Source organism: Myodes glareolus, chromosome 17, assembly GCF_982192425.1.
Source record: "Myodes glareolus chromosome 17, mMyoGla1.1, whole genome shotgun sequence".
Taxonomy (NCBI): Eukaryota; Metazoa; Chordata; class Mammalia; order Rodentia; family Cricetidae; genus Myodes; species Myodes glareolus.
In genome coordinates this window covers 34,628,897-34,653,074 of record NC_142042.1, presented here as the reverse complement: position 1 = coordinate 34,653,074, position 24,178 = coordinate 34,628,897, and the positions used below count along the sequence as shown (strand labels likewise).

The following is a 24,178-nucleotide window of genomic DNA, read 5'->3' as shown; positions in this document are numbered from 1 at the left end:
AATGAAACCATTGCGACTTTCTGTCTGTCACCACACTGTTGACAGACTTGTGGGTCTCTGGAGCACACTCTATCTGCATGGGGAGCACAGGCTGGCAACCTTCCAGTTTCAGAGTTGCTCTGTTTAGACCCAGTTACCTTGCTGTTGGCTGATACTGTTTGTTTTGCTCTTTCGGAAGCACACATCATAATACATTTCCTATTGTGGTGTTCACCTTCGTCTTGTGTCTGTTTGGGGAGAATTACTGAAGGAAGTAATGATAGACTGCCACTTAAGATCTGCCTTCTCTCGCCATGACATCATCTTTGTCTGTAAAACAGGAAGGGAGGAGGGAAGCTGTGTCTGGAGCAACAGTGGCTTTGGTCTCCACACACTGAGCTCCTTACGACTGGAAAGTGGTCTACAACTCAGTGACATTAACATTTGATGATGACATTGTACCAAGGTGTAAGGGTGCCGCTTTAAACCTAGCAATGGCTGGCTCCAAAAGTTCTGCGGTGGTATCTCTGTAAGGACACAGCATAGAAAGACAGAGAACCAGACGTGATTTTTCTCGTGGCTTCGTCCCCTCCTCCATGCCACTGCTCAGCTCTAGGTTCCCGCCTAATTTTAATTGTCCAAGTTTTAAAAACCCAGCCAAGGTATTATTATCTTAATCTTGGAAAAATAATTTTGGTATCATGGCATTTTGTGGCATATATAATTTCAAATACTTTGAAATCAGGGATTCAAGATCATTCAACAAAGGATAACTTCTTAGATTATAGTTCAGGAAGGAAATCTATTCAATTTTTCTGAGATCTCATTATTTTGTCTGACAAATGATTTTTTTTTAAAAGTATCACTATTCTGGTCATTCATAAAATAAACCTTGCTAAAACCATAATTGCATGTTCTATGCTTTGGCAGTCAGGAGGAAGGGTGACTGTCCCTGGCTTGCCCAGTCATCCCTGCTTTCCTAGAAATCAACAAAGGGGCATATGGGAGTCACTAAGCACAGTTCTCAGTTCTGCTGACAGAGATTTAAAGGGGCAGCAGCTGGTAACGACAGTGTGCTGGAGGTGGGAGCTAGGTGAGAGGGAGGGCAAAGACACAGTGACAGAAGTGGATGGCAATGATGGAGAGGAAGGGGCCCCTGGGGAGAGTCTAGTGCTGACTGACTTCATAGGGAGGGTTCTGAAGGTGAAAGTACCTGCTTTTTCATATGTAAACATTTTTTATTTTATTTTTTACATTTTGTGTTTGGCTCCCATGTAATTATTACCTGAGTGCAAGGATAGAGAGGGGCATCTGAGTCCAAAGGAAGCACTTAATTCCAAAAACAAAGTTCAGATAATCAAACCACAATCCCAGAGAACTTAGACAACAATGAGGACACTAAGAGTGACTTACATAGATCTAATCTATATGGGAAGTAGAAAAAGACAAGATTTCCTGAGTAAATTAGGAGCATGGGGACCTTGGGAGAATGTTGAAGGGGAGGGGAGAGGCAGGGAGGGGAGTAGAGAAAAATGTAGAGCTCAAAAAAATCAAGAGCTGGAGAGATGGCTCAGAGGTTAAGAACATTGTCTGCTCTTTCAAAGGTCCTGAGTTCAATTCCCAGCAACCACATGGTGGCTCACAACCATCTGTAATGAGGTCTGGTGCCCTCTTCTGGCCTGCAGGCATCCACACAGACAGAATATTATATACACAATAAATAAATATTTTTTAAAAAAATCAATTTAAAAAAGGAAGAAAAATTCAGATAATCTCAAAGTTGCCAAGTCCAGTGCCTTGAAGAGCTGGGTTATTGGATGTGAAGGGTGTCTGATACCCTCAGAGGTGGGAGAGATCTTCGGAACCTGCATCCTTCAGGCATCCTCTGAAGCCTGTCCTGGAAACTAGAATTCCTCTTCCCCGGGAGAGTCACAGCACTCCCAGGGAGAGTCTCTCTCTCCCCGGTCAGCTGTAACACCCAGGAAAGTCACTCTTCTTTTTGCCCCTTGAAATGTCGCTCCAGAAGGTCCTTTCCTATCCTCGAGAGAGCTATGTATTCCACGGGGAAACTCAAACCAGTCCCTCAATCTGCTACCGTTAGGTCACGCCTTTGTATCCAGTCCCATTTCAACATGGCTGCCCATTGTCAACAAACTAAGCATAAAAATGGACAATGCTCCCTAGGTCTTTGAATCTTCATTTTCCGAAGACTTCTGTGTTATCCCCGACTGTCATTAAATCTTTTTTAGTGTTTTTTCCCCCTTTTTAAGTTGTCTTTTATTATGGGTGCTGTTGTGATTCTCTAGGTGAGAGGGTCACACTCTGCGGTTCAGCCCCATGGGGCATCTACCACTCCTCGATTAGTTATTTGATGTGGGATTCCCCTCTGTATGCTGGGAATATCATTGGTTAATAAAGGAACGTCTTTGGGCCTATAGCAGAGCTATAGGGGAACAGAGCTAGGCAGGGAAAACGAAACAGAATGCTGGGAGAAAGGAGGTAGAGTCAGAGAAAAGCCATGGAGTCCCCAGAGACAGACATGCAGAAACTTTGCTGGTAGGCCACAATCTCATGGTGATGCGCAGGTAAATGGAGATGGGTTAAATTAAGATGTAAGAGCTAGTCAATAAGAAGCTAGAGCTAATAGGCCAATCAGTGATTTAAATAGTACAGTTTCTGTGTGGTTAGTTTGGTTCTTGGAGTCCAGGACGAACAAGCAGCCTCTTCTACAGTTATTTGTGTGTTTTAAACCTTTGTACTAATCCTGCGGAAATCTGGGCTGTGAATTAGGTGATGATCAACAGAAAAACAACCAATGTGCCTCAAAACGAGGCCAGTCTCTGTGGGGCAGGTAGCAGCCCTGAGACCTGCAAAATGTCTGCAGTTCCTCTACCTCCCGACTCTCTCTCCTTTATTTTGAAACAGGATCTAAGCAGGTAGCATGAGATGGCCTCCACTTCACTAAGTATTCCCAAATGACCTTGAACTTATATCTTCCTGGTGCAGCTTCTCCAGTGCCAGAATTATTGACAGTCCATTACACCCAGCCTTGCTTGTTTGGTTTTCTGTCTTGCTTCAGGACCGGTTGATTCATGGCATTGAGAGCATGCGCACACAGAAGACAGCCCTTTGCTTTCTAACGTGTGCTCTAGGACTACCATGTGTGGGAGAACTGTCCTCAAAGAGTACGAGTAAGACCCAACTCTGTACGTGGATAATTCCTTCTATAAGGTACTGCTAACAAAACCCTGCTGCCCATGGCTGTTTTTGTAGGAATGTAGACGAGGCCTTTGGCGTGGGATTTGGGCCCAAGATCATGCTATTGCCTGGGTTTAAGTTGTTCTGATTTACTTCGCTATTTAGAGAAAAACCTCACGCTTACGTCATCACGGTGCGGCGTTCCTACTGTACAAAGCCTTTCCAGAACCTCGAGCAAAGAACTAAGGTACGAAGTGCTGTGCGGGTGAACCAAGCTTTTCCTCCTGTAAAAGAAGAGCTGCAGATAAGGTTAGGAAAAGGGGTGCCAGGAAGCCAGGCTGCAAAAGACTGTAGGGAGAGAAAAATATGTCGGATACGGTGAGACGGTTTCATCTCTAAATGCCCTTAGTGAAACTGCCTGGTTTTTACGAGGGGGAAGGGTGCTGTGAGGTGGCCCCAGAAAGGTGAGCAGTTGTGTTCATAAGGCTGTGAGCAGTGAGACATCGATCGCTTCATGGATAGCGCGCTGCTCTGCTACACTGAGAGAAACCGTCACCACGCTGCGGCTTTCCCCGGGCTGCTGAGAGATGGGTGCACTGTGTTACTATGTGCACCAGGGAGACCGGGTCATCTTGGCTTGGCTTTGTTGCCGTCTTCTTGGGAGAGGAGGCGCAGGAATTGAGTTTCTCTTGTCTTGGACTTCCTCTTGGGTCCAATGGAAATGGCATTACCTATGTCTTAGCGTGTTGAAGCTTATAGTTTACTAAGCCTCAGCATTCTCGGGGAAAGGAGTTTTCAGTGCAGTGGTTGTGTTGAAGCCAGGCAAGTTTTCTGCCTCCCTGTCTCCCTCTATTTCTCTCTTCCCCAGGCTGGGGATCAAAGCCAGATCTCTAATATGCTAGGTCAGCAGCGGACTGTGAACTACATCCCCAGTCCTACTATTTTCTCATAAGTCACATAAAACCCTTTAAAGCATCCCCCATTATTTAAGTATGCTTTCAAACAATCACCCTTTATTATCAGGCAAAAAAAAAATAGCCTTTTACTTAGTATTTACCCAAAAACAAAGTTAGAAAACTGTGCTGTGTGGTATGAGTGACTGGGAAACTCACATTCTAACTGGTCAGATTAATAGACCACAGGAAAAGTTCAAGCCATTACCAAGGAAGCGGTGTATGAAACAGCAGCTTCCGTTTCCCATAGGCAAGACTCGGCCAGCCCCAAGCGGGCAAAGCATTAGAAACCCTGGAATGCCACACTGGGAAGGACAGAGAAAGAACACAGTGCATTTAGCCTTCACCAGTACGCTGTCCACTTCTGTCCTGGCTGGGTTTGTGCTTGAAATTGATTTCCAAAAATGATAAGAATAATATCTAAAAAAAAAAATGTTTCGCTTCTGTATTAGTTCCTTTCCATATGGTGATAAAATACACCCCAAAAAGCAACTTGAGGGAAAGGGTTTGTTTTGGCTCACACCCTAATGGGTATAGTCCGTCGCAGAGAGGGCGTCGCCGTGACGGAATACAGCGCTTGCGCAGTCAAGACATAAAGAGTGACAGGCCAGCTGCTTTCTCCTTTTTAGGCAGCTCAACACTCAAGCTCATGGTGTGGTCTTTCTTGGTCTTAGGGTGTCTCAATTGCCCCAGGGAGTCCCTCCCTCACCGCTGTGTCCAGAGGCCAACTCTAATGTACTCTCTCAGAGGAGCACCCAGAGGCTTGTCTCCTAAGGGACTCTAGGTCCTGTCAAGAGAACAATAGTAAGCCTCCCAGATCCCGCACTTGTTTTTGTTTTACTGTGCTGTACTTTGGTTTGTGAGACGGGGTCTTGCTATGTAGGCCAGGCTGGACTTGAACTTGTGACCCTCTTGCTTCAGCCTCCAATGTCCTGGTATTATAGACACATGCTTTCACTCCTGGCTGGATCTCAACTACCTAATGTGTGAAATTGACTGTATTCTCAAGTGAGTCTGGAAAGAAGTTTTTGAATGTTACAGTGATAGCCCTTTCTTGGCAAAAATCCAATCAGTGTATGTATGCACGGTGACTTAAGCATATCCGTATGCTTCCTCAGAAAACCCAGTATCGGCAAAGAACATGGCCAGGCCCGTGTAACCTAAGACCCCACTTTGGATATCTAATCGGGCCCCTTATCTTCCAACACTGCCCAGAAGTCTTCTGAACATCCTGGCCTGTCAGCAGCAAGCACCCTGTTAGTTTGACTTATCCAGACTTTTGAATGTTCCAACGTGTCCTTAGCTATTCCCACCCACCCTGTTCCGTGTGTCCCTTCACTCTGAGTTCTCTCTGCCATGCCTCCTTTGGAGGTGAATGCCATCTCTTTCCCCACCGCAAAGCTCCAGCACTGAGCCTCTCACACTGCGGCCTGATACTGAACCGAGCCTCTGCCATGCTTTAGTAAATGTCATACAATGATAAAAAACAATTAAAATATTGCCATGCAGTATGACATCCTTACAATGTGTCTGAAAGCTGCTATGAAAAATTTGTGAAATTTGTAAACCAGACACTAGGCAGGAAAAAAAAATCTCCTTTGCAATGAAAGATGATTCCAAAGTGATCTTTGTATGGAAATAAATGAAATGACTCCTGACTCGATTTTCAAGTTATGTTTTATTACTAATATTGCTTGGATTTTCAGTGCGAGTCTTTCACCACACAACCTTTGGGGACAGAGAGAAACAGAAATGACGATCTAAATTAGACAGAGAACAGACTTGACTTTGATAGGAAAGTATGAACTGTGTAGCAGTTACTTCTGCTTTGAATAGAAACCAAATGTGAAAAATCTACCTTTTCTTAAGAAACATTCTTGCAGTTCCTCTCTATTATGGCTGTCCCTGATTGACGTATTTATTAATCCAAAGTTTTCAGTCACTAATACACATACATGTCTATGATTAAAGCCCTAATAAGTATATGCTCTCCAATGTGCATGATGCTGCCAAACATGAGACATCCTCTAAAAACAAAAGAACAAGGGTACTAGGATCTGTACCATCACCGCACTCAAAGTTCAAGTTCAAATTATCTACTAACTAACTAACTCCACACCCAGGCACTGGTATGATGTTCAGACTCGATGGGAGGAAACGCCGTATTAACATCCCTATGATTGGCATGCTCAGCCTTTCGAGCAGGTTTGGTAAAACATGAGGCAGCTGCTGGTGATTGAAATGTGACTTGCAACAAAGATGGCACACCTTTTAAAACCACAACTCCTCCGTACAAGCGCTATTATCGGGAAACTGAGACCCCCTCATTTCATTCTTGTGAGAACAGTAGTTATTGACATCTTCCCAACCATAAGAGCCTGGATCTCAGGGTGACTGAAGGTCAGTGATGGACCTGGATTACTTTCTAGTCAACAATGGGAAAATCCCACAGTGCACCTGGTGCGAATTTGCAGCAGCATTCTTGTTTCGCGGAGGTGTCTGCACACTGACTGATAAAGACGCTTGAGTCCTCACGAACAAAATGTGCAGCCTTCCTGAGTTGTGTAGACTAAGTTCAGACAAGCTCAGTATCAATGCTAGTTTGGATGTGGCACAAGCGGAGGGCAAGTGCATTTTATAACAATATCTAAAACATCTGCTTCTTTTGAGTCCAGTGCGTTCTAGCAAATAGTGAGAAGTGAAGCCACCAGTGGGAAGAAAGTCCAGCACTTATGAATGAAAGTGGCAGGATAGGATGCGGACCTGATAAATAACACCTGTTCTGCTGAGTCCCCCAGTTCTTAAAACAGCCTAACCCAGAATGACTCAAACGCTGTGATCAGTCTGAACCCGATAAGGATCATATGTGCAGGATTCTTAAGACGCTACTAGCCTGACATTATTCTTTTAAGATTCTACAAAAAAAAAAAAACTCATAGGTGCCCATAATTATGTTTTATACTTTAAGGGAATTAACGTTATATCAATTTTATATAAATAAACAATGAAACTTTTGCTGCTGAGTTTTGTTTTTGTCTTTGTTGTTGCTTTGAGACATGGTCTCCCTGATAGCCCAGCCTGGTCTGGAATTTTAGGCAGTCCCTCCTCTTCATCTCCTGAGTCTGGGGTTGCTGGCAGGAGGCACCGCAGCTGGCTAGCAATACATTTTGGAAAGTAGCCATCTGTTTTCTTACCATCTAATTGAGCGAATTGATGTCTGGCCACTCCTGCCCCCTGTGGAACTTACTGTGAGTTCTTCAAAAATTTAAAACCTTCTAAGGTAAGGGACCGATCGCATCCTCATGGTTCCTTTTCATTTCGTGAAAGATCCCATCACAATGAGAAGGTGAAGAGTTAAAGTGGAGAATCAGGCACAGGTATCCCTTTCTTAAGAGACAAGAAGATAGTAAACACTCAAGAATTTTTAAGTTAAAAAGTATTCGGGGTAAATTCGACGATATGAAGCACTCTGAACCCCCTTATATTTAACCCTTTGTGGGTACGGCAGTGAGCAGCAGGTGTTCATGCTGACAAGGCCTGGGCTACAGGAGAGGTGAGTCAGCAGGTCTGACTTCCCTGGAACAGCCTGGAAGCAGCCCTGTGTAGGCTTCCCCAGTGTGTTTTCTGTGACCACGTAGGTGGTCACGAACAACAGTTGCATAATGACAGGCGCATTCATCCACCACTTCCTGAAATCCATTAATAGTTTTATCTTTACATCAACCCTCACTCCACATAACACAAAACCCGCCACTTAAAAATTCCTTTTGGGACCTTTGGTGACGCATTTCATGGCAGGAATAACCTCATCCACTCCTAAAGGTGATGAGCAAGAATAAACAATACATCAGAGGTTATTCTACTGAGAGATTTTTCACCGTACCAGAATTGTTAAGAACCTAAGCAATTAGACAATCCAGCCTTCTCATTTGATGAGTGAGAATAAGTGAACTGAAACCTCCCTGTCTCAGGCTGGCTTTAAATGAGGAATAAACCCAATGCTTAGATTTCTGCTTCCCACATACTATTGTTCTGTTTCCTCCCAAGTTCATCTGAGTTGCGTAGTTCCCTGACCCTGACACACACCTGTCTAAGAACATCCCTATGGCAGCCAGGCATAATGCTGCCCACCCGACATCCCAGCATTTGGCAGACTGAGACAAGATGTGGGTTTATGGATAACCTGGGCTACAAAAGCAGCGCCAAGCCAACCAGAGCTACATAGCAAAGCACTGTCGCGAATGGAACATTTCGGTTTCGGCCTTCTAAAACACCTGAACTGCACCTAGAAAAGGTTTTAGAGAAATGTTTGGAATGACACCATGGAGATTCTTTCCTGTATAATTATTATACTTCCTGCCAGGCTCGCCTTAGGAATTTATCCTAATAGGAAGGATGGGAACTGCCCAGAGGAAAGGCCTGTGGCATGGGGAAGGTCAGGCAAAGGAATGACAGATGGGTTAGAACAAAGTATAATGGTACATGCACATTGACGCGACAAAATGAAACCCCTTCCTTTGGATGCTAACTTAAAATTAATAAAAAGAAAATTTTATATTCTTTGCTACTGGCAATTGATACACCATATTCTAATAATCGCCTGTTGAACTAAGGCACAGAGAGGAAGATGTTGGATTCACTGTAATTGAGCGAACTCGGGACTCGTTGCAAATGGAGTTTAAACTATATGGAAGTGCTAGAAAATTAATGTGAGAAACTTGTGGGGTTTGGTTTTTTTTGCTTTTTTTTTTTTTTTTTTTTGAGGCAGGGTCTTATGTACCCTTGGCTGATTTCAAACTACATGCCTGAGGATTATCTTGAAATTTCTGGTGTTCTGCCCTGCCTCATTATGGGTGTGCGCCACCACGCCCTGCTCACAGTGACTCTCAGCTTCCAAGCAGTTCCTCAGGCATCAACAGACAAGGAAGTGATCCACACTTATGTGCTTACACACGTATGCACTCAGATAAATGACCCGTGAGAGCCACAAGGGGCTAAAAGTGGATTTAAGTCTACTTAAGAAGTGAAGAACCCTCCAAAGGATCATGGACATAAGCTATGAAACCCACAGAGTCGTCACGCTGGCTCTCATGGTTGGTGTCTCCACCCCCGTGGGTGTGGGTTATAATTATAGCCACCTAATGGAAGACCGTATTCAGACCTGGTCTCCATGGGCATTATTTTCGGGTCATATCTGGACTCCTGCCTAGGGCACACATATGGCAACTGGGAACTGTATACGGAGTGGGTGGACATGAGGCTGCTGACTGGGGATGGAGCATTATACTCTTGCCTTTCAGGGAAACTCATGTTGGTCTTATGAGTTTGGGAGACAAAGGAGAGTCTCTCTTTCCAGTCCTCTTGGGACCCTGAGCACGCCTTCCTCCGAGCTGCAGAGACTACATTCGCCACAATGGATTCCTGGATGCTTCTGGGTCCGAAGGCGTCATCCACTAGACCAAGGGGAGACCTAGCCGCTGCTTCCCAAGGTGTTGGTCTCTTGTTAGCTTTCTCCAGCCCGAGGGTCGGCCTGCTGGGGTAACCGTGAGCCGGCTGGTACAGCCACGGAGATGCAGACATGTTGGGCGGGGCTGGTTTTCCAGGAAGAGAAAGGGAGCGTCCACTCGCCTAAAAACAAAGAAAACATTACTGCATCTCATTCGCTTCTGTCTGCATTTGTTATTGCAAGCCATGCTCAGCACCATCACCAAGCTCTGCACGGACTGAACTCCTTCAGTCCTGAGGTCTGGAAGAGTTGCCGTACCTAGTTTATTCTAGCTCCAGTCTGCCGCTGGAGTCCCACGCCTTTCATCCGGCCCTCATTCTTGGTCTCCCTTTTTGCTCTCACTGTTCAAACTGCTGCCATGTTTTTTTCCCGGGAGTAAACTCACGGCAGAAACCCTAACACCCCTGGGATCTACCCTTTTCTCTGTCTTCCACACCCTCACAGCCCACCTGCTTCATTCCAGTCCTGTGTTTTCTGGCACAAAATCAACAAAATAGGAATAACTCCAGAAATAGGCCATATGCTCCTATAATTTTTACTTTTACCATATAGCTTGTTGTTGGGTTGGAACCTCCAGCTCGCCCTTTCACAGTCTGGAAAGCCCATTCCTCTGTCTCTCTCTCTCTCTCTCTCTCTCTCTCTCTCTCTCTCTCTCTCTCTCCCCAAATCCTGCCTGCTGAGAGAGTCTCCGAACAAAAGGAAGACGCCAAAAAGCCCAGTTCAGCATTTATGGTGGTTACTGCATCTTCCTCCCCTGAAGACTCCAGTCGCGCAAGTCTGCCTATAGCAGTCAGCTTTGGACCACACTTGGGCACAAACCCAGCTTGTGGTAGATCCCTCATTTCCCCGTTGCCTACAATTTATAGAGTCTCTCTGCTTTTGTTTGTGGGTGTAGCTTCTCCGGCCTCGATCTCTGGGACTGGAGAAGTCTCCCAGGAGTTGGCTTTGTTCAAATAAACCTGTTACACTCTTTCAATTCGGCTTAATCTGGTTTACTCTGTTGGCAGAGAAGCCTATTGGCGGGGGTGGGGGGGTGGGGGGGGTGGGGGGTGTCGAAAACCTATTACTTTTAATTGTTTGACTCATTTCAGTTCAGTAAATTCACTAAAAGATACTTATACACCGCTCCTATAAGAACCTATTTATGTGATGAGGACCATAGGACATGGGCCTTTATTCTCTCTCTCTCTCTCTCTCTCTCTCTCTTTCTCTCTCACTTGCTATAGAGACATGGTCTTACTCTGTAGTCCAGGCAGATCTCTGGGAAATCTTGCCTCAGCCTCCCAAGGCTAAAATGGTAGCCCTGAGCCACGGAGTTCTTGTGCCTTGGGTTCTCAAGGGTGAGGCGTGGCCCCTGTCTCTAAGGGAGTCACACTGCTCGGCTCATGTGCATTTTGGCTCTGTTTTTATTTGTATTACATTCCAGAGCCTCTCAGAGTTTGACTTCACAACATTCCCCTGTGCTTGCTAAATGCTCTGCTTGCCTAATCCACAGCACAGCAATCTGGTTTACTGAAAACTTGACCCTTGACCCTTCCTTCTGACTCCCTCAGAACCCTGGCCAGTGACTATCCTCTGTACTTTCGCATGGGTGTGCTCCTCTTTACATGAGGCTCACTTAGACAAACTGCAAGGGGGGGGGAATGCAAGGGAAAATGAGTCAACTTTGAAAGTATCAAAGCATTGCTTCTTAACCAGGCATAGTGGTACTGCCTACCGTCCTTGCACTTAGGAGTTGGTGGTGGAAGAATCAGGAGTTCAAAGTCAGCCTCAGCCTCATAAAGTGTGAGAGGCAAGCCTGAAAAGTCTCAACAAACCACACCTACATGGGGGGGGGAGTGGAGGGAGAGAGAGAGAGAAAAAAAATATAAGAAAGGGAGGAAGAGAAGATTTGTTGAACAAAAGGCCATGCTTGAAGACGAATACAAATTTCCCAGCTTCTAAACATTTCTCTCTTAACTGATTAAGTGAATAGCAACCACACTGGATTTGGGCAAAATGTCTCAGGCTCAGCTGGTTTGTTTTCCAGCATGCCTCCCCACCCTAACACACAGGCTACCACAGGAGATGGCCGGTTCCGGATCTGTGTGGGTGATGAGTAAGGGGTCACTATAGCAGATGTTGGGTTTCTCCTTTTAGTCACCAAAATTTGTCTGCAATGCTTGAAGCCCAGTAAAAACTTATTTCTGTTAATGTCCTTATCTTAACTTAAAGCAAATCCTCTTCGCTACAGAGCTGGCAAGGGGAGATTGGTGCTCTCTTCACCTTTGACCTACATCTTCATTTTAAAATCTGACAACAAAATGGCACAGTTCTACATTACTCATGCTTAGTTTCATAAACATTTTAAACATCTTTTATGGCATATCTAATGCGTCCAAACACTGTTCCATGAGCCAAAGACACAGAGACAATAAGGGCTACACCTGGAGCACACCATCCAGCTCCATCCATCCTCCCGTGGCATACCCAATAACCAAAAAGACACTACCTACCTTGACAGGAAAAAAGGCTGTTTTGGTTTTTTTTTCCTAAACTTTGAAAAAATATTGTCTGGGAAAGAGAAGTAGCTGCCCCCACAGCATTGTCTAACCCCCCTTTTCTCAGTAGCTAAGGCCTCCAGAGTCCCGGGAAAAATTGTTAGATTCCAATGATACCTGCAGAAGATTCATCTGGTCAGGAGAAGTTCTTTCAGCACATGCCAGGGCATATAACAACACAGTGTGGGGACAGTGACAGCTAAAGGAACCCAAGACTACAGAAATACAGGACAGACTCAGTATATAGATACACACATGTACACACACACACACACACACACACACACACAGACATGCACATCACACAGACTCTGAAGTGATGAGCTAGCTAAAATACTGAAGAAAAGAAATTTATTTCTTGCCTTTCCTCCCAACTCACTTAGCTTGAGAATCTTAAGAGGAATCAAAATTTAACAGAAGGGGAAAGATCAAAGTATTTTTCAGAGATAACCTGGTATGAAAGATGAGGCTTTTCTCAGCGAAAGCAAATGCTAGTTATTAGTCAAATATGTACAGAGGAGAGTAAAACTTGGCGGTGTACTGATAAAAGAGAAAGTCAGGGCTTTCTGAGGGGGGACATTAAGAATCACAGCGGAGAGCCGATGAAATGCCATGGAGGACGCACACGACAGTGTTGTGAGGTGGGGAGGACACACACGACAGTGTTGTGAGGTGGGGAGGACGCACACGACAGTTGTGAGGTGGGGAGGACGCACACGGCAGTTGTGAGGTGGGGAGGACGCACACGGCAGTTGTGAGGTGGGGAGGAGACTCATCTCAGTGAACAAACTGAACACGGTTCTGTGCGTGTGCGCCACGTACACCGCACGATCCTTTAACTGCTAATCATAGGGGAGAAACTTTTGAATTATCTTAGACTGGAGATTCAGTTACGATATAAACCACTCATCTTTCGGTACAGGGTTTGGGGGGTGTGCCCCCAGTACTAAGTGCTTCTAGTCTCACTTTCCCCCGAATCCCTAACGTGACATCGTCATGTATTGTTTGTCGGTGTCACTCCCGTCTGTCCATCTCTGTCCCAAGATTCCTGCTGCTCTCTCCTCAGCTGGTGACTGGAGCCATGTGACACACCTTGACCCAGAGACGACTAACGAACCTGAGATTATCAGAAACGTTCCTTCTGTTTTGAAGTTTGCATCTGGTGTGGTAGCAATCCAGCATGACACCCCTCCCCCCCCACACCCTGTACTATGCCTCCATCGTGTGCTTTCTCATTATCAGAGAAATAAAAAAAAATGGTCATTTATTTTATTATCACGTGTATGTGTCTGTCAGAGTAGGAAACACCACTTCCTGAGTATGGAGGTAGGCGGGGACAGTTTTTGAGAGTGGGTTTTTTCCTACGGTGGGATCTAGGCCTTAACTCATGGCAGGCTTGCATGGCGAGTGTTTTAACCCACTGAGATATTCTGCCTGATCAGAATGAAAGCTTTTTTTTTTAATTAGAGATTATTAGTAATAGTATTTCAAGTTGGCTTTTTGTGGTTACCTCATCAAATTGTTTCTCTTTGCTCCATAGAAGTTTTGTTTAACAGAAGGAAAGAAGTTTTTCCTCTGCCAAAACCGAGCAGGTCCCCACATCCTGTTTACTGGTAGGAGCAGTTCTGTAGCTGCTCAAGCTACCCAAACCAGGCTTATTTTGAACGAGAAGGCTCCACCTTGTCCAGGCTCTAATTTTAACTAAAAGTGAAGGCTCCTGCGTTTTCCCCCATGGAGTCTAAAGGTTTGCCTGCTGGAGAAGAGTTAAGGTGGGCCCTCTCTCTTTTTTTCTCTCCCAGCTTGCTAACTCTGACGCTTTGGGATAAAGGACAAAGATGAAGGAAAGCAGAGAGAAAAGGAAGGTTTTCAGTAACACTGTCCTCTGACTTTTAGCTCTTGGGGACAGACAGTGTGTGAGAGACGTACTTTCATAGGATAGATAGAAAGATTGCTCCCTGAGGACATAGCCCGTGGTTGTTGATGCTTGCTTGTCATGGTGTGTGTGCAACACACAGACAGACCTCAACTGAGAAGATATCTCCACCAGGCATTCTCTTGATGAATGACTGATGTGGAAGGGGTCAGCCCATTGTGGGTGGTGCCGTCTTTGGGCAGGTGGTCCTGGGATGTATAAGAAAACAGGCTAAGCAAGCCAAACAGAGCAAGTCAGTAAGCAGCACTCCTCCACAGTCTCTTTCAGTTCCTGCCTGCAGATTCCTGCCCTGGCTTGCTCAGTGATGCAATGGAACCCAAGAACTCTAAGGTAAAACAAATCTTTTGTCCCCAACGTTGCTTTTGGTCTTTGTGCTTCATTTCAGCAATAGCTAAGCATTGCAATCTCTCTCCATTCTAGAAGGGAGTTTGTAAATCATTTTCCATTCACTTAGGAAGCTGTCTACCTCAGCTTGTAACTATTAGAATCCATTTGCTTCCTTGGGAGGCTTGGTGAATATGCCACTCGGTTTTCCCTTGCCCCTGCCCTGCCCTGGACCACAGTGAAACACATATCATTTGTGGGCACGAGGCAGCAAATTTCCTGGTTCTTTGCCAACACTGTTTGCCAGCCTGTCTCTCCTCCTCCAGATTTCCTGAGCATGTCAGGTCACAGCTCTCTCCATGACCCCTCAGCTGTCCTCAAATTGCCTCTCATGTCAGCTCATCGCAGACACCACTTGAACATTCTTCTCCTGCCTGGTCTGAAGTAAAAATGCAGAGTTCCTCAGCTTCTACCCTCCATTGTCCTTGCCCATGCTCTGGCCTGTTTAGCCATGTGGACCTGGCTGAGGAGCCCAAGCACTGTAGAAGTAATCTGTTATTGCCTTTGTAAAGCCTTGCATTCTGTTGTGAACTCTCATGCCAGCGTGCGGCAGCTCCTATCCGGGATTTCTTGACTAAAACATCAGGGCGTTCTCTCCTTCTGAACTCACACATTTCTACATCTTCAGTCAAGCATGAAGTCTCTATCCTAGTTTGCTTTCTAAAATAAGAGCTAAAAAGGGAATCGAACTTTATTTTACAAATTAATTTTAAGAAAAATGACTAGGAACTGTCTATGGTCTTAAGAGGGGAGACTTTATGACTCGTTCAGGCCCTGCCCTGAAGAGGAGTGCTTGTTTGCTTCCAGGGCACCATGGACCATTGGCCTGGGCACTTCTTCTTTATATTGACCCAAACTCCCCTCTCCATGGCTTTGCCTGCTGCTTGATCCTGATGATACAGAATTGTCTTCGAACGGCACTCTCCCCCTCCTTTCCCTTCTCCTCAATGGCTTGTTGGCTGCCTCCAAACAGCGTCTCACTCTGTAGCCCAGGCTGGCCCTTCGGCCTCAGCCTTGTACATGCTGGGCTTACAGATGTGCTCTTACTTCTTCTTCTTTACAGCATTCTTACACTGATTCCAGATTTTAACACATACACATCTGACCAGTTTCACTCTTACTGTCTTCTATTTTCTACATTCTTCCAGTTTGTCAAGTAGGATTCGTGCACAAATACTTTGAAATAGACACACACACACACACACACACACATACACAACCTATGGGCTAAGTAAAAACTTTATTCAGACTGACTATGGGGCCATGTCATTTGGTAGATGACAATTAATCACTTACATGGAGAATGCTCGTATACTTAGAGCATTCTGTTCCTTAACCCATGAGAGTACGTGCCATTTCTTTTTTTCCATGCCAATCTTAAAATAGCTCAATATTTTTAATACAGTAAAGACTACAAGATTCTCCCTGAACTCATGAATCGGCTGGAGGTATATATTCCCACGGGAGGACTAAATACTAAATACTATTTTTCTGCTTTTACTTTTAATTACAGCTGACGTAAACTTATTGCTTATTATCATATATCCAGCAGGGGGTGTTTATCGCTTTGGTGGACTATTTCCTACAATCCTCACAACAGACCCATGAGGGAGACACTGTCATTATCTCTATTTTCTGTTTGTCTTCTGCTGGCCCTAGATCAAGGTGAGCAGCCTCCCCAAGGGTAGGAAGCTAAACGCCATTGGTGTGGAGAGTTGAGCACAATAATTCTCATAGCACAGATCTTTTTTTAATATTTTTCTTTCTCTTTTTTTCTAGGAATCGAACTTGGAGTTTTACATATTCTAGGCAAACACTCTTCCACTGAGCTATGCTTGGATCAGGTTTTAATCTCATAGATTTATACACACCTGTAATCCCAGAATTCAGGGGGCAACAGCAGGAGGATTACTGAAAATTGAGGGTAAGCCCTGACTACATAGTGGTTTCCAGATCAGCTAGGGCTACACAAGGATACCCTGTCTCAAAAGAAAAAAACCTCAAATGTTGCTCATTCTTAATATAATGTTAGACTTTACTTGAAACAAAATATAAAATTGTTTTGGGGGAGACATTTATAAAACAAACAAACTAACAAAACATTGGGTGCTGATACTGTAGCTTGGTTGGTGGAGCATTTGCCTAGCAAACTCAAAGCCTCAGTTTTAATCATGATGACATAGGCCTGTAATTCCATCACTTGGGAGGTAGAGGTTGAAAGACAGAAGTTCAAGGTCAACCCCTGGCGCAGAGCAGGTTCAAAGTCAGCCTGGGCTGCAGGCAACCATCTCCGTACAGTGACCTTTTCTCTTAACATTTGAATCCAGGAAAACTAAATGGAATGCACTCTTAGAAATTTTAGAAAAGGTCATTTAAATTCTGATTAAATCTGTGCTAGGCAACGCTGATTAGCATTAATGACCGGCACACAGGGACCATGCACAGATCACATTTAGACATTCATCTACTACTTGTTGGTGAGACACGCCTGGGCTCTGCACTCAGGGAAGAAGCACAGAGGAGCTAAGGGGCCTTCTCAGTTTTTTAGCAACCATCTTTTCAGGCCAACCAAATGTTATTCACATAGCTTTGTAACCAAACAGCTTAGCTGGCTTCTTCCTGAACTGTCTGGTAATGACCTTAGCATGGAAACGCCTTCTGAAGTTTACAACAGACAACAAAGGCTGTTCTAAAGCCATGCGAATTGTCCTAGCAGCCAGAGGCGTTGAATGTGATACAGGTTTTCCGACTCAAAGTATTTTATCTCAGAAACTCCGAACACTAGAACAATTTTCTTGGCTGAAGTCTTGCTTACCCATGCACCGTGGAGAAAGCATTTCCACTTGACAAATATTATTTCAACTCCTCAGGTACCTTTCTCTGTTAAGCACATAATCAGAAAATACATTTTGCAAACACACACTCTATCACAAGCAGCTCTCGAGAGGTCCAAAGCAAGGAAATAGGAGCTGATTGTATTTCCTTTGCCTTTTAAAACACTGATTAAGGTTTCTGAAAAGCAGAGGTCCTAGGAGAGGTGAACCAATGGAAGCAAGCATGCAAAAAGCAAAAAGAAGCTTCCAGGTTTCCATTTGCTAAGGCAAAGGCCTTGCAGCCGGCACCCCTCCTGCCCTATTTTATACACATAGCCACTGATTGGTCTGGAATCTTTACAGCACTGACCTCAGGCATGCTCAGTACCTTGTGATTTGACCCCGCTTCCACTGTTGCCATGTTGGGCTCGGGCACCAAGAGCCCAAGTTGGATCAGCACTATATAGACCCCAGTCCCATCCTTGCTTGTGCAGTTGATTTTCAGTGCCCAGCCTTCCTGGTTGTTCAAACTGAGGTTAGATTATGATACTCCGATTAAAATTCCTCGTTGACTGCGCATGTCACAAGAACCAAAGCCAAAGATCTTTTGCTGGCCTCTACATAGCCCACAAAATCTGCCAAGTCCCCACTGCATCTCTGTTTGCAATTCCTGAGACATTAGGCATTCTCATAACCCAGAATTGAGATCTGCTGATCCTTCTGTGTGGGACACAATGCTCCAGACACCAGCATGACTCTGTCCTTCATCAGTCCCTACTCAAATGTCATCCAGTCTGTGTGTTCCGTCTCTTGAAGTTCCCATTCTCCGTTACCACCCCCCTACCTCCATGCATACTCAGTCTAACGTGAGAAATCTTTTACTTCATCATCATTTTGTTTTTCTCCTAAAGAGAGAAATTAAGATCTGAAATCTGTCTAAGGGTGATGGTTTTTTGTTTTAGGAAGATATCCCTAGAGGGCAGGTTTGGAAGCTTAGGTCAACAAGTCAACAGCATTTAGAAAGCTGAGGCCAGAGGATCAAGAATTGTAGGTTACAGAGTAAGACTTTGTTTCAAAGATGCCAAAAAGTTCCCCAAAGAAGAGAGAGAGAGAGAGAGAGAGGAGAATTCTTAAAACAATACCTGGCATCAAAATAAAAGCTGTTTAGCAAATATTTGTTAAATGAATTGTGATTTCTATATCATCTTATTGTAAGTAGGACATTTTCCTATCATCACTGGAATTTTTGATTGACTTACAAAATGTAGCCCGTTTCACATACCAGGTACATGTGGCAATAGAAACATGCACACTCCCCTGACCCCTAATACAGACACATCAGTGTATTCTCCCATCCATGCCGATTTTCCTTTGTTGCTCTGTAACGCTGGAGATGGGAACCCCGAACCTTGCTCATTCGAGGCAAGTGTTCTACCACCGAGTTAAACCCTGACCCTCACCTCATGTATTGACCAACTTTTTCTAAATAAGTGGAGTATGAAAATGAACGATTGGTATTCAAGGTATAGAGATTTGGGAGTTCTGAACTGCTTTTTCTTCTTTCTTTGAGGCGGGGTCTCAGGTAGTCTTTAATTCCTCTTCTCGTCTCTCAAGGGCAGAATTACACACATCACTTTAAAGACCATGACCAAAACCAACTTCGAAATGAAAAGGCTTATTTGGCTTATATATCTCAGGTCACAGTCCATGGAGGGAAACTGAGGCAGGAACCTGGACACAAAAACTAAAGCCAAGGAGATGGAGAAATACTGCCCACTGGCGTGTTCCCCAGGGCTTGCTCAGCCTGCTTTCTTACGTGACTCAGGACCATCTACCCAGGGGTGACGTTGACCACAGTGACCTGGACCCTCCCACACCAATCATTAGCCAAGAAAATGTCCCCATAGATTTGCCTGCAGGCAATCCGATAGAGGCATTTTCTCCATTGAGGTTCTTCGCAAATAATTCTAGCTTGTGTCAAGCTGACCAGCAACTAACCAGGACAGGGCTGGAAGAAGGGAAAAACCAAGTTGATTTTTCCATTTATTATGTGCCTGGAAGCAGTATTTTAAAAAACTACATTAATATATAGATTCACTTTATCTTTTATTTATTTAATATCTTGCTTTATTATACTTTTTGAGGGAGGATTCATATAGCCCATAATTGCCTCAAAATGGTAAAAGATGGCTTTGAACTTCTGGTCCTCCTGCCTCTGCCTCCTGAGCTCTGGAATTATAGGCATTCAGCGCTACACCTAGTTTAAGCAGTGCTGGAGACTGACCCGGGACCCGGTGAGTACTAGGCAAACACTCACCTACATCCCCATCCCTAGCTGGAGGTTTTAAATATAGGCAATATTTCCTCAAGGTGATAAAATATAATCAAGGTTGACTCTAGAGTATGAGGAAGCATCTCATATGCTTTGTTCTAGTGTCTTTCTCACGGTCTCTTCAAAATACTCCCGTGGGAAAGTTTTGGAAATCCAATTGTTGCATTCTTTTATCAAGGAGACCGAGACGAGAGTCTTCACAAGTTTGCATTATTATTCTGCTTGCAACAATAGACAAAAGTCCTAACTGACAGACCATATATGTCTCTATCTTTTGGACTGTGTCTATCTATCAATCTTTGTTTCTATCTGTCTGCTTTATCAGGAAAGTAGCCAAGAAACCAAACATTTTAAGAGAGTTTGATGAATGCGATCATTATACACAAAATGACCCCTGCTTCTAGGTTTCTGCCTGAGTTCCTGTCCTGACTTCTTCTGATGATGGGCTGTAAAGTCTAAGAAGAAATAAACTCTTTCCTCCCCAAGTTGCTTCTGAATGTGGTGTTTTATCACAGTAACATAAAGTCAACAGAACGGCAGAACTTTTAGACTTCACTTCACGTTTAAAGATAACCTTTCTGAGAAAATGTAAGGGCTGGGAGTGGGTGTACGTTGCACTAAAAGGGAGGAGAATTTTGACATCCAAGAGACGTGGACACACTGACCCTGATTTCCCACTAGGATTTAATTTTTCTTGTGATTGTAAAATAGGAATGATGTTGACTACCATTTCCAGATTCCGGGTAGAAGAGGACTGAGTTTGTACATTGAAAGCCATGTAACACAGCAAACATGACTATTTTTATTATTGGGTGAAGAGACCATGTGGCTCTAAAGGTGTCAGAAACCTGGCAGAACCTTTTGTTCGAGAGGCAACTGCATGGGCGAGCTGCCGGCCCTACATAAAAATAGAAGCAAGCCTTGACTTTGAAGTGGGGTTAGCCATGCTGGACTCGGAGAGTGCCAAGCCAGCCCGGCCTCCCGTGCTAGCAGGAACACAGGCAGCTGTGCTGGCCAGAAGCACCACCACCCCTGACCCCGTCTCCCTGCTAGACCAGAGTAGGAGCTGTTTGTCTCTAATGGGCTATCTTAAAAAGATAAGAGATAAAGACAGTAGCTCTCAACTTAAGGTCAGAGAGATTCATGCTCTGGAGAAATCTGTGCATACTTTTGGTGATCCCTTTGTTTTAGAGACAGGCAGTGAAAATACAGCTAAGATATCATGAGTGACCATGTGTTCATCTGAATGCTGAGCGCCCAGTGTCTGTTACCTTCCGCCATCTGCAAAGCCTCCAAGTCCCCACCCTGCAAATAAGGAACACAAAAGGTATTTACAAAATACCTACAAAAGGTATTTACCCCGTGCCACAGAGCGTGCATCACATGCATTTGCATAAATAACTGGAGCATTGAAGACACAGGCAATAACATTGAATTTGAATACTCTACTTTAAGGCCAGAAAGCAGTTACTACGATCATTTTTACCAACTTCAGAAAAATAGCCAATGCATGAATTATAGCTTATTAAAATGCTTCTATTAATACTATAAGCTACATTCTATCGAAATAGTTGAAAATGCCATTTTAAAGTTTTGTAATGTGCAGCGTTATTTTAATCATACGTTAATAAGAGTCTAACTTGGGTAAAGCTGCCCAGGGAAGAGCAGTAGAAGGTGCGGAAGAAGCTTGCAGTGCACACATGCAGTGGAGCTCAAAACCGGAAGTGGCCACGGCGCATGTCCGGGGTCTACAGACAGTACCGGGAAAGGCTCACAACCACCATTACCTCAGGTGCCTGACTACCAGGGAACCTAGGCCGCAGAGGCCACAGTCCTCCACTCCTCCCTCCTGCACAGAGGCCACACAAAGCCTGGAAGAGCCAGAGGGGTCTGGGAACCTTGTCTTTCAACTTTGTGTCGCCGCCATACCAGCCGCGTACTCCATAAGCGTTCTTTGATTTTTCACTTTCCACTACTTCTATTCTTGCATATGTGTCCCATGATGGTTTTGCTTTTGTTTTTCTGGAGCTTAGTTAGGTTTTAGGGCTGTTGCTCATGCTCCCACTCACAGTGTACTGTAAGGCCAGGGCTGGTGCACTCACCTTTAGTTCCCTCCGTCCTCTTCCCTCCCAGGCTTTCCTCTCCCAGCTACTTCCCTGCCTCATTCTGTTTTCTGCTCGGTGTTAATTTAATACTTCTCCCATTCCTTACCTAGTCTGCTTCCTTCCTAATCCAAATTTTCCACTAGGCGTATTTTAGATTACATGATTATTTCATATATATATTTCCTACAATATAGTCAGATTAAAGCTTCCCTTCCCTCAACTCCTCCCAGATTCTCCCAACCTCCCTATCCACCGAATTCCATACTTTTTTTCTCTCTCTTTAGAAAATAAACATGCTAACTAAAATCAACTACAGTTCATACTATCCTTAGCTGTTGAGCCTCCAAAGTTACTGCAGTCAAAGGAGCCACTGTCGTTAACTGGCTAGTAAAGTATTTGAATAGTGGCAGCATTCAGCAGCTGCGGTTGCTCTTGCAGTTAGTCTTTTATTCAGAGGATGATGTGGAGTTTACACCAGGCCTCCTGAGGAGTTATTTTCTGAACCACAACACGTTCAGCTCCAACACATTTGAGTTCTGCAGATACTTGAAACTGGCAGAAAGTAGCTGATCAAAAACTAAACCAAATAACAAAACAACACCAGATGCATAAATTCCAACATCACATAAAAAAGAAGCCAGGAAAAACAAGACACGGCAGGTCTTTCTCTAAGTGTTCACTTTACAATAATGGCACTTAGTGAGATGGAGTTAGAGAAACCCCACCCAGAACTCAAAATGACTGTAAGAATGATCAAAGCCACAAAGGGCTGAATGGCATTTCCTTATGTCTCATCATCATCATCTCTTGGTGATGCATAAAATAAACAAGGAATTCAACAAAGGTAGAAACACCAATCCAGATCACTGGAAATTGAAAGGAAAAAAGCAACAGAGTGGAAGGAGGCGAGGACAGAAGAGGTGAGCTTGGCGACAGCGTGTAGGAACAGAACAATCCCACAAGGACGGAGATAAATATGGTGGTTTGAATGAGAATGGCCTCCATGGGCTCACATATTTGAATGTTTGGTTCCCAGATGGTGAACTGCTTAGGAAGGATAAGGTGTAGCCTTGTTGGAGGAGGTGAGTCACTGGGGATGGGCTTTGAGGTTTCAAAAGCCTATGCCACACCCAGTTAGTTCTGGCATTCTCTGTCTCCTGTTTGCAAATGGGATGTAAGTTCTCGGTTACTGCTCCTGCACCATGCTTACTTGCTGCAAGGCTTCCCTGGTGAAGGTCATGGACTCAGCCTGTGAAAGTATAAAGAAGCCCCCAACTAAATGCTTTCTTTTATAAGTTGCCTTAGACACAGTGTTTCTTCACAGCAACAGACAAACGACTAAGATAATAAAATAATAAAAAAGATACCAGTAAGAATTCAAAAATATATGTGATACTCTGAAAAGATTAAACATTTAGGTATACAAAGAAGGAGAAGACTCTCATTCTAAATGTATAGAAAACATCTTCAAAAGAATCATAACAAAATTTCACAGAGCTAGGAAAAGTTATCCAAGCATAGAAGGTATTTAGGGCAAAAAAAAAAAAAGAACCTCACTTGTCATATTAAAATTAAAGCATTAAATATACAGAACAAAGAAATTATACTGAAAACAGTAAGAGAGAAACACAAAAACTTTCCACACAAGGGCAGGCCTCTAAGAAAACAGCAGATTATTTAACTGAAACTTTAAAATCCAGAAGAGATTGGAATGATGTATTTCAAGTTCTGAAGTATCTGCCAGCCCATACTAACCAGCAAAGCTACTTGTCATAATTGAAGAAAAATAAAACCTTTCCATAACAAAAATAGACTAAAAGAATTTATGATCACTAAGTCAGTTCTACAGGAGATGTTTAAAGAAATTCTTCCGATTGAAGGAGAAAAGTCCCCATACATCAGGCCTCTGGGAAGAATAAACCATAGTATAATAATAGCTAAGCAAGAGAGGAAGAGGGGAAAAATTCAGTATTAACAAAATGATAGGAATCAATACACATCTTTAAAGAACAATTCAGAACGCTGATGGTCTTAATTCCTCAGTCAAAAGACACAGACTAGGAGATGGGATCAAAAGGTTGGAACAAACTCCTTATTGTTCCCGAGGAATGTATCCTACTACAAAAGACAGACCCTCCCTTAGAGTGAAAGGCTGAAGAAACATATTCTGAGAAAACAGACATACAGAGCAAGCGGCTGTCACTGTTCCAATATTTGACAAAATAAACTTGAAGCTCCAGCTATTAAAAACAGATAAAGATGGTCAGTTCCTGCTGACTAAGGGAACGATCAAACAAGAATACAGTTCTAAACTTAGCAGCCTGAACACAGTTGCACCACATTACACGAAAAAAGAAAAATAAAACTTAAAAAAACACACTAATAAATGTGAAGTCACCAAATTAACCTTAGTACAATAGGAGTGGGTGGCATAA

General features: G+C 43.9%; 1 protein-coding gene across 1 annotated transcript in view; it reads right to left on the bottom strand.

The window, feature by feature from the left end:
- Positions 1-5,789: 5,789 nt before the first annotated feature.
- Positions 5,790-24,178, bottom strand: part of Synpo2 (synaptopodin 2) — a 154,181-nt gene continuing 135,792 nt past the window's right edge. The window contains exon 5 of the mRNA XM_048456742.3: positions 5,790-9,758. Coding sequence (XP_048312699.3) covers positions 9,219-9,758 — 540 coding nt within the window. The 3' untranslated portion in view covers positions 5,790-9,218. The remainder of the gene's footprint in view (positions 9,759-24,178) is intronic.